Below are 11,396 nucleotides of genomic sequence, written 5' to 3' on the forward strand. Positions count from 1 at the left end.
GGCTCAGCTGTAGCTAGCCGCCTCTATTGTTTACATGGATACGGTCAGCTGAAGTGCTCTGTGGACATGTGGTGGTCGTAACAATACTGGATCAACTACAGAACAAACACAGTGGATATGCAAATGGAGCTGGGAGGTAGCTAACGTTTATCGACGTTAGCCAAAACTCTACAGCCGACTCTACCAAAATGAGGATGATCGGGCTGAAGGAGGACAGCTGTGCCTGCTGGACTGTTTGACTTTGTGGGGGCGTTGGACAAAGGAGGGCAGGAGTGTTTGTCCATATTAAAGCTTAACCTGATGCAGGACTACATGAGGAGAATAGGACATAAACTGCGCTGGGAACTGGCCCACACTTCTGGCACTGTGATGATGCTAAAGACCCTACTGATCACCAGTCTTCTTGGCTGGGCGAGATGTCAAGAGAGCCAGAGCATGACACCAAAGGAGAAGACTGTTATCAGGTGAAGAAGGCCTAGACAGACATATATATAACACTGTTTATATGTGTTTGTGAAGAATATTACAGTGTTTGTGCCATTTTCTCTTTTGATTAATTTTTATTTTCCCTTTTTTTGCAGGGACCAGATTATTGAAATGTTTGATCACGCTTACGGCAGTTACATGGTAAGGTCTTCCCTTTGATGTAATAATTGTAATTACCACTACATTTATATTTACATAATTTCAGGAGTCCAGAGGGAAGATAAGAATAGCTGAAGAGGTCAAAACTCCAACACTTGTAGTATAAAGAACAGCTTTATTGTGAGACCAACACTTCAGCTTGTGGCCTTTATCAGGATCATCCTGTTAAGAAAAACTTCAGTGGCAGGGTCCTACATGCTTTAGTGAGGCTGTGCAGAAAGCAAAGATGCAGGATTTTGTATCAGCTGCAGTGCCAGCCTGGTGCAAAAGATGCCAGCAGAACATCCTGTGATTCATGGTGGTCTTGATAGTAATGACTCGTCTGTTCCACTAGTGAACCAGCAGTTGTGTAAGGTACTTAGCTTTGGGCTGCTAGTTTTTCTTTTTCCACCGAAATAATTTTCAACCCTCCAGCCTTCTTTCCTTAATGACACCTTTGCTGTCAACTGAAGCTTGAAGACAGTTATTTGTGTTGCAGAAATATGCCTATCCAGCAGATGAGCTGATGCCTCTGAGCTGCAGGGGCAGAGTCCGTGGCCAGGAGCCCAATAGAGGGGACATAGATGACTCCTTGGGGAAGTAAGTTCATCATCAACAAACAAACCATATATTTTTAATCCATCCGTTGGCATCATCTTAGACCAAAGCCTTGTGTACCTTTTCTAGTCTGATATGTACATTAACTGGTCTTTCATAGAGCGTTTATTATATCTGACCCCACATTATCCTTTGCCTGCTTTCAAGATTCACTCTCCACTGAGAATTTTAAAGATGGTTTTTGTCATAAATAACAAAATTAAGGAATATTATGTCCAGAATACATTTATATTGGGAGCGAATATGTAAGGGAATGTGGATTTAACACAAAAGGTGATATTTATGTTTAAATATTTTGCATCTTCAAAGATGACGAGGACTCGTTTCTTTTTATAATAGTATGCTGTTCCAAACAGATTTAATTCGACATGGAGTAGATGCCCCAGTTTTATAGGAATACATTTACAGGAATTGGATGCTAATTTAAGTCAGTGAAATTTACAAGACATAGGACGTACTGTACAAAACATTCATTTATGTACCACACATGTTGCATAATGTCATTTCACTGCAAATTCAACAGATTTGAAATTAAACAGTCTGTGGTTCATTACAAATGAAACTGGATCAGTGGTAAAGTGGGACACCAGCTCCTCTGTGCGGTGTCAGAGGCTCTCATTGTAATGTCTCTTCTGCCTTTTCTGTAGGTTTTCTCTTACACTGATCGACACCCTGGATACCCTGGTGGTGAGTACTCACTTTTCCTCTGTTTACAAGCATAAAAGTAGTTTGAACACTTTTTCCCCTTTTTGACAGTAGATTTATTTGTTTGTGTTTGTGTGTGTGTGTGTGTGTATGTGTGTGTGTGCGTGTGTGTGTGTGTGTGCAGGTGTTAAACAAGCTTGATGAGTTTGAGGACGCAGTGAGGAAGGCGGTGAGGGATGTACGCCTGGACAACGATGTGGTGGTGTCTGTGTTTGAGACCAACATCAGAGTTTTAGGGTATGAAACATGTCTGTGATTTATTTACTTTTGTTGTGTATATATACTTTTATGCTCTTTTTTGAATAGAATAGCCTTAATAACAACATCTGACTGAAGTGGAATGTTTTGGAAAATTCTTCTGAATGTAGAATTATTCCACATCAGTACAGCGTATATCCATTACTAGACAGAAATGTCCTGCTGTATAAAGTATCTCCACCTATCCACCCCAACCTTTCTGTTGTGAAAAGAAAATCTTTCTTTTCCTCCTTTTAATTCTCCCCAGAGGGCTTTTGGGAGCCCACGTGATGGCTGACCTGCTACGGCAGCGTGGAGAGAGGATGCAGTGGTATCGCGATGAGCTCCTACACATGGCCAAGGAGCTGGGACATCGATTACTGCCCGCCTTTAACACCACAAGTGGCCTTCCCTACCCTAAGGTATTCCTTTTTTTATTGTTAAATATCATTGGTCTTTTATTCGATTTTAGATGTATTATTTACGGACAACCTACTGTCAGATCTTATCATGTATGGCCCTGAAATGTGACTCACTGCATTGATAGAGAAAATGTCCTCCAGTCAGTGCACCACAGAGGAACTAATGAACAACATATTACTTATTCTAGTAACTAACTAAAAAGAATTTGAGCTGAGTGAAAATGAGTCTTTTTTTGGTTTTCCAGGTGAATCTGCGGTATGGAGTCTTGAATCCACTTTCACGCACAGGCACTGAATCGGACACCTGCACAGCATGTGCTGGAACAATGATCCTGGAGTTTGCTGCCCTCAGCAGACTGTCAGGAGAGTCTGTGTTTGAGGTATTCCCTCCCTCTGCTTTTTGTAGTGTTTGGTTTGTTTTTTAATACACCCTTAATGTGAGCTGAGGTAAAAGAGTAGAGTGCAGAACATTATTCGTTTTCTTGGAGGTTACAGCTGGCCATGACTGATGGCAGCTGTTGAAAGATGAAATCATATATGAATGATGTAATTGTTTTTATTTTAAGAATATAATACTTGTTTTACAGGAAAATGCAAGGAAGGCTTTGGATGTCCTCTGGGAGAGGAGACAGAGAGGAAGTGACTTGGTGGGGACTGTCATCAATATCCACAATGAAGAATGGGTCCGGAGGGGTGAGGCAATTTAAACACACACATGCATCATGTAAAATCATCAAAACTTTGGTATAGACAACATATGAAAACTGGAACCACAGACAGATACAGAACATAATAATTCAGAAACACACATACAGTATATACATATTATACTATACTCTATACATAAAACATATTGTAGCTGTTTGTCTTCTCCTTTCTGTGTTTGCAGACAGTGGAGTTGGTGCTGGTATTGACTCATACTATGAATATTTGATGAAGGCCTACATTCTTCTAGGAGACAATGTTTTTCTGGAGAGGTTCAACATTGTAAGTCCGCCGTCACTGCATGCCCACATAGAAATCTATATCCAAGTATTTGGCCCACTTCTTGTCAATTTGTTCATATGGTGATTGTGGCTTGTAAACATTTTTCTGTTTGCTAATATATTTTTCATGATGTTTGTCTGCAATAGCACTACAGTGCCATTATGAAGTACATCAGCCAGCCTCCCCTGCTGCTCAATGTACACATGCACAACCCCACTGTGAGCGTGCGCAGCTGGATGGACTCTCTGCTGGCATTCTTCCCTGGCTTACAGGTCAGGGTCTTTAGATTGCACTCGATTAATCGCATTTATCACCATTCTAACATAGCAGAAGGGGTAGAAGTTGTTGCACCCCTGTTTCTGGAGTGACATTTCTTTCTCACACAGGTTTTGAGAGGAGATCTGAAACCAGCTATTGAGACTCACGAAATGCTTTACCAAGTGACCAAACAGCACAAGTTTCTTCCAGAGGTAAAGAATTGTTTTGTTCTGTTTAATGACATATAGTAGGCTTATATAGGCAAGATAAAGTATTTATAACATTCAATAGTGGTGGGTAATATCGATAAAATCTTATATCACAGTATCATTATATACTAAAGTTGATGTGTAATATATTAACAAATAGGTGCAGCAGCTGCAACTCATCACAGTTTGAGATATATGATGCTATGCTATGATATATATTATGGCAGGAAAAAGTCATGAAATTACGTCTAGAATTAATGAATAGAAATTTCTTGTGACTAATGTTCTTTGTTATACTGAAATCTGTCCATTAAGATAAGATAAGACAATATAAGATATCACTTTATTTCTGCCAAATTGTTAAACTGATATAAAATAATTAATATCCTTTTAGAGGAAGTCAGTGTCACTAACGTCTTTTGCTGTCTTAATCTCCCTGCAGGCTTTCACTACGGAGTTTAGAGTTCATTGGGGCCAACACTTACTGAGACCAGAGTTTGCAGAAAGCACCTACTACCTCTATAAGGTGAAAAACCTGACATTAACTATAATAAATAAGCTGTTATAGATAAGCTAATTAATGAAACTTCTCCACTTCTATACAATATACACAAAGCATTTGTATAGCAAACTGAAATATTTCATATGAGATGTGTGGTCGAGATGATATTTTGATCTCTGCAGGCCACTGGCGACTCCTACTACCTCAGAGTGGGACAGTCCATTGTGGAAAAGCTCAATGCCTACGCCAGGGTGCCTTGCGGGTTCGCTGCTGTGCAAGATGTCCGCACTGGGACGCATGAAGACAGGTATACAAATGCCATTACACACATGTTTACACTGACCCGTTATTTACATTCCCAGTATGGAAGAGTAACATTAGAAGGTTTTGTTTGGTGAAATAAATGTTGTAATGGAACCTCAAAATATCTGTTGAATGTCTATTATTATATCTTCTGTGTGTGTGTGTGTGTGTGTGTGTCTAGGATGGACTCATTCTTCCTGGCTGAGATGTTTAAATACCTGTACCTACTGTTTTCGGAGAAGAGCGAGCTGCCCATCGATATTGATGACTACATCTTCACCACGGAGGCTCACCTTCTCCCCGTATCTCTCTCCACCACCAAGCCGCTCTGTCAGGGCAACGTTACGGTGAGAGCTCTCACTTTATAATGTAAATAGTAATTATCATTTATTGCCCTCATTTATACTGTATATTGTTGTGTAAGAATGGGACATTCTGCATGTTATTACTTTATGACTTTGACTTAACTGTCCCTTTTAATTATGTGAATTGACAATAAGTGTAGGAGCTAAAAAGTGTTGTGAGTTTAGCTGTTGGTCCTGTGCTTCAGGAGACTGTTCCAGTTATTCAAGAAGAAGATCTGTTCACATACTCCTGCCCCAGCATGGAGACATTGTTCCCCAACAACCCTTCATTTGCCAAAACCATCCGTGACAGCTACAAGTACCTCACTGGGGTGGGACGGGCCTTCCACCCCTTACCTGTCAGGTGTGTCCAGTTGAAATGGGGCTTTTTGATTTTTGGAGTGGAAAAAAATCCTATTAGCCATGACTACTTTGAGTTTTAACTTGGATGTGTTTTGTACTTTACAGGGAAATTGAACTGCCGCTCCATGACAATGGCATGGAGCCAGTAGAGTTCTTGAGAAGCATGGGCATTTCCCTCACTCCACTGAATGATGTCACGGCAGGAGACATCGGAAGTCAGAGGGTATTTTATTTACTATGCACTCACCTCATGACCTGAAGTTCTGCATGAACTTTATTATATTTTATCTGTATATAGACCTCTAAAACTTAAGTTAAATGGTTTGCACTAGACCCCAATATTGTCCTAATGACCCAAAATTTAGTCAGTGCATCAAGATGATTCCTTATATAACAGCTATTTTTACAGCTAAAGGAGCTAAGTAACTAATTTTATTGTGACTTTAGCATTTTTGTGTTGCCTTGTGCAATGCAAGATGTTTCAGATGGAGTTGCAGATATTTAAAAAGATCAATATGAACAATATGAAAGGATTTGGGTCTTATGTTGTCTTGTGGTTGTAGGCAGATGGCCAAATAAGTCAGAAACAGTATTGTGCCCCAATATATGTCCTATATGTGCTTGTTGGTCCTTTCTTGTAACCTCTGAGTATTAGAACCTACAGTGGTGAGTAAAATGGGGGAAAAAATATCACCAAAATATTTTAGACACTTTTCTATGCTTAGCAGTAGTGACAGTACACTATTGTGCTTTCCAAAGTTACAAAAAAGTCAATATTAGCTGGTAAAACAAGGATGTTCTTCTACGGGTTTTAAAGGCACAATTTTTAGTTTTCTTTGAGTGTAAAGTATGCCACAAATGTACTGCTTTAAATGTAAAGAATACCTGGAATGTATGTTACTATAATATACACTATAAATGTCCAGAAATTCCCTGATAAACAATGATAAAAATTGACCTGGTGATAGCATAACATTGTCATACAACTTCTCTTTCTTAACTTAAACATGACACTTTGGGAAAACAATGAATTCAAATGACGGATGACCGCTGTTTTCTAAATATCTAAGTATGAATCCCTTTTAGGAGCATAAAGGAGTTTACCGGGTCAAACTAGTGGCAGAGGTAAGCCAGACACCGGAGGAGGAGGTGGTACCTCATGTTGTTCAGCTCATATCCCCCCCATTTCTGGGCAGGACGGTCCTCACAGCGGGACCTGCCAAGTTTGGGATGGACCTCACCAAGCAGGAGCACGGGGTGAGCTTCCAATGCGAAGATAATATGCTATACAGTATCTGCATCAAAGCTCCCAACAAGTCTTGTAGCTTTTATAAGAAACAGGTGTCTAATAATAACCAAACCAAAAAAGAAAAATGTCACAGTTACAGATCTTTCCTGAACGGTGCAAACATTACCTGTTTTGTTTTACCTGCACTTCTCTTTATCTTTATTTAAGAAACATAACTTACAATAACACACTCAAACTCTTGTTCCACAGGTGAAGGGCAGCATAGTGAAAGCCTCCCCCCACACTGCATGTGGGCCAATAGATAACACTGTGGAGCTTAAAGGCAATATCGCTTTGGCACTGCGCGGTGACTGCATGTTCGCTGCAAAGGCTCGTCGGCTGCAGGAGGCAGGAGCCATAGGAGTCATCTTTATAGGTGAGGATGATTCCTAGAGGAGCTGAAACCACCTCAATGTTCACTACGCAGACGTTAGAATAACCAGCCAAATACTGAAGGCTCAAATGATTCCCTTATTCTCCTTCTCAGACCACCGTGAGGGAAGTAATAGCGAGGAAACTCCCCTCTTCCAGATGGTTGGAGATGGCGACTCCACTGAGGACATCACCCTGCCTTTGGTCTTCCTGTTCAGCCGTGAGGGTGCCGTGCTCACAGATGCTCTGGAGGAACATCACAATGTGGATGTGCTGCTGCTGCCCAAGGAGAGGCAGCTGGGACATGGTGAGGAACAGGGGGAGGAAGATTAAAGGCCAGCGACAGTCATAAATCTTAGTTGTATTTTTTTTTCAAAAAAGCTAAATGATTCCCTAAAACAGCTGGGCACTGTAAATTTAAACAGGAATATGTGAGTATAAATAAGTGTTTTGATGAAACGTATACTCACTTGGGGAAATGATGCATCACTACTGGATTTTTAGCATTCAAACTTGCACTGATTTTTCAGAATGCAAACTGCAAAATTACATCAAATCTTAGTTTCTCTCTCTGATCAAATCTCAATTCTTCTTTCTGTTCTTGTTCTAATTTTGCATGACATTGGCTCTCCCCCTCATTGTCCAGACAAGAAAGAAAAACCTGTAGGCATGAACATCAAACTCCGCCTTGCGGAGGAGGGGGAGTTGGAGGATGGAGCAGCAAGAGGGCCCACCTTGGAGTTCGTCTTGGAGAAAGAAGAGGTGCTTCTTAAGGAAGAAGACGAAGACGAGCTCAGAGGACAACGACAATCACAGCAGCAGCTCTGCACAGAGGCAGCAGGGAATGACAGAACTGAACCATGTTCAGCAGATTTATCTCAAACCCCAAACTCCAACAGTGGACCAGACACAAACCCTTGACCACTGCTGATCCTGAAGTTTTCCTAACGCTGATCCCTCGTCAGTTCCTGAATGGCATGTGCCTCAGAGCCCCTCACTGCCCTACATAGAGGCCTAACTGACCCAGCCTGCATGTTTACAACCGATGGAGGAGAGTCGAGCAGTGTGATGGCCACACTCCCATCCTGTCTTGACTTTGAAACCTAAAGATGGTTCGATATTTATTAGACGGAGAGTCTAAGTGGAGCTTTTATTCTGTCCAGTGCAGGTCTCTCTGAAATGAGGGATCTCATGAGACTAAACTAGGTAGTTAAAGGCTGAGAGCTGTAGGTTAAGCTGGCTGAGATGGTGCTACCCACACCTAGCCTGTAGTGTTGCTATTGTAGGCACATACAAGGTGTTCGTACTGATGATGACGTAGATCATTGACTAGACTTTAAAATTACCTCACCTTAGAGGAAAACATAGATAAGGCAAAATGTACTCAGCTAGGATTTTATGCAATGCAGTTTGTTTTTAATGTAGATTGCACCTTTTCATTTCAACAACTACTTAAATATCCAGTAATGGTGAATGGAGTATGACCTGGCCAGTCGGTGGAGTTAGCTACCTTAACTTCTCAGTAATATAATGTTGGCAGATGAAGGAGATGAACTGGGGCCAATTTGGAAAGTGTATTTTATTTTATACTATTATGCAACTTCAGGGAATTTCAGAGTGAATGCAGTTCGCAAGGTTGACCCATTTTATGAAATGTTTGTGTGTGTTCTGCATTTCCTTTTTGCTATAATATGTGAGTGTGCGTGTGCGTGTGTGTGTGTGTGCAAGGTGTGTAATAACTATAACCCAAGAAAGCATCTCTGCTAAAACATCATTGCTATCAGATGAAGATGAGATGTCTTCACAAAGTCATCACGCAAGGAGTTAAGTAAAAGGTCTGTAGGATCGAACACGGTGGGTCCTTTGAAATTACGTTAGGATTTTTCAGGCCGTATGCTTCTTTTTCCAACCTATAAATAACTGTGTAATCTCTGTTAATTTAAGATTAATCATGACATCTTAAAAACATTGCAAAAATGCCCAAAGCTGGTTTTCTTCATGTAACGCTGGTTTAGTTCCAGATGCAGCATCACAGGTTGGTCTGCAGTCCCAGACTGCTATGCACTTTGAAACACGGGTATGATCGTTGACTCAAACAGAAATTACCATTCAGCCTGTCTTTGCATTTGTTTGTGTGTGTCACAACAAGTCATTTTTAATTGCATTTATCGTCCCATTTACATTGTGTAATGATGCAGTGTTTATATCCACCTTAAAATTTGAGGTTTTAAAAACAGAAAAAAATCTGTTATTTAGTGGCATCCTTTAAGATTTCTGGAGCGCAGCGAGGCTTTTGCTTCATCTAAAATGGTAACAGTCAAACTGGAAAGCCCAATTGAATCCTGTACAAATACTGGATGCATTTTCTGGAAGCATTTTGGGATCGAGTTCTGTTGTTTCTTTTGTCTGACAGACTTAAATGTACCTGCTGTTAGTGTCTCTCACTCTCTACACAAACTAAACCATGTTCTGGGCATTCTTATGTGTAATAACTTTATGCAACAATTCAGAAAGATGCATAATCCGTTTGTTCATATTTGCTTACTTCATTCTCACTAATAATTTGTTGCATGATTTTTGTCTTTTGTGGTACATGAAATGTGAGTTTGTGTGGGGGGAAAAAACACTTCTTGTGCCAGAGTATGTTTTCTTTTATGTTTGTACAGTGGACCTTTTCCTGATGCTGCTGAGTTCATTTCAAATAATATTCCAACATGGCATTTTATTTTGTTTGTTTAGCCTGTATGAGGCTTTGCCAACCGGTATACCTCAGGATTGTGTATGTTACTGTTAACACAGAGAACAAGACCATGGACAAGAAGAAGGGGGATTCTTTTCATTATTTTTCATGCTATTTAATTTTGTGTTCAGCTGTTTTCTGAAAGTGCCAAAAGAGATGCATGACACGGCTCCTTCTCTGTATTTAGTTTCTGACTGTGAGCTGAGGCAGTCTCGTCAATAAATTTAAAATCACAGCTTCAAACCTATTTTACTTCTTTTTTTCCTGCATTACAGATTTTCATTACTCTGCCTTTTAAGCATCAGTGGCTTCTTCTGAACCATTTTGTCACTTGAGTCTGTGAGGACATATATTAAAATATATTTTAAATGATAGTTTTAATGCTATAGTGACATATTTAACTGGTTCGCACCTACAGAGGAATGGACATTTCTTTTAAAGTAATCAAATCATCTTTCCTGGGAAGTACTCAGAGAGGAAACCTGAGGATTAATTGTGTCCAAAAAGCTTTTTGGTTTTGTTCTTTTGAAGAAGACCTTGAAAGCTTTTGTGCCATAGGGGCACAGCTACCACAGAATGGCACAATTACAAACGATGACCTGTATGATGACATCATTTATAATGACAGTGGTGATGCAGATAGGAGAAATGGCAGAACATTACACCACAAATTTGCAAATGAGTCACATACTGTTTTTGGATAGTATGGTGAAATTATAATCAAACAGTTCTGAGTGCTGGTAGTCATATAGTCTATAACATACATATTAAGTGCCTTCACATTCAGTGACAGATATTTCTCACATGATAATTGAGCCATGCTGTTTTTACAAAAATGTATAGTGCTAGTATTCAGGGCTGATCCGTATATATTCCACTTGGCTATTTTCATCTAAGGCTGGCCAGCTAAAGGGTTTTGTGTCTGCCCTGGTCACTGAGCTTTGTTTGGAGATGGTCTTTCAGCTCTAAGCAAACAAACAGGCAGGTCTGTCGCCAGCTGCCAGTCACCATTTGTCCTGTGTTTGGGAAAGAATAATGGAGTTAACTGGCAGACTGGACAACAATAGAAAAAAATGTTATACATTATATGTTTGTTTATTTGATGTGTATTCATACATCTTTAGACATGTCGTGTGGCATCATTTTACTGCACCTGCTACGTCCTACTAACTTGGGTAAACGTACATTATTTGCTCATTAACTTTATCCCTCAACCACTATCTTCATTGGGTTATCAATAGCCAATCCGCGTTGCTTAGTGGCAAATTAATTGATAAAATTGAACGAATGATTGGTTGACAAAGTCTAAACTCATCAGCATTAAAATAAGATTATCATTTTTATCAGCACATGCCGCTCTCGCGCACTGTGTAACCAAGCACATCATCTAATGTTATTTAAACCGGTTTTCTACGTCATCACGT

The 11,396-nt window shown here is 40.1% G+C and overlaps 1 protein-coding gene across 1 annotated transcript; it reads left to right on the plus strand.

Moving 5' to 3' along the window:
• The first annotated feature begins 312 nt into the window (after nucleotides 1–312).
• Nucleotides 313–8,480, plus strand: LOC139301213 (ER degradation-enhancing alpha-mannosidase-like protein 3). The gene is made up of 20 exons (XM_070924545.1): nucleotides 313–464; nucleotides 582–627; nucleotides 1,124–1,224; nucleotides 1,890–1,929; nucleotides 2,072–2,184; nucleotides 2,453–2,606; nucleotides 2,852–2,986; nucleotides 3,194–3,299; nucleotides 3,496–3,593; nucleotides 3,740–3,865; nucleotides 3,980–4,063; nucleotides 4,503–4,586; nucleotides 4,745–4,869; nucleotides 5,047–5,212; nucleotides 5,416–5,573; nucleotides 5,678–5,795; nucleotides 6,659–6,829; nucleotides 7,071–7,236; nucleotides 7,348–7,539; nucleotides 7,879–8,480. Exons 1-20 carry the CDS (start codon nucleotides 313–315, stop codon nucleotides 8,151–8,153), a joined length of 2,610 nt encoding a protein of 869 aa, XP_070780646.1. The 3' UTR covers nucleotides 8,154–8,480.
• Nucleotides 8,481–11,396: the final 2,916 nt, after the last annotated feature.

This window comes from Enoplosus armatus, chromosome 18 (genome assembly GCF_043641665.1).
Source record: "Enoplosus armatus isolate fEnoArm2 chromosome 18, fEnoArm2.hap1, whole genome shotgun sequence".
Classification (NCBI taxonomy): domain Eukaryota; kingdom Metazoa; phylum Chordata; class Actinopteri; order Centrarchiformes; family Enoplosidae; genus Enoplosus; species Enoplosus armatus.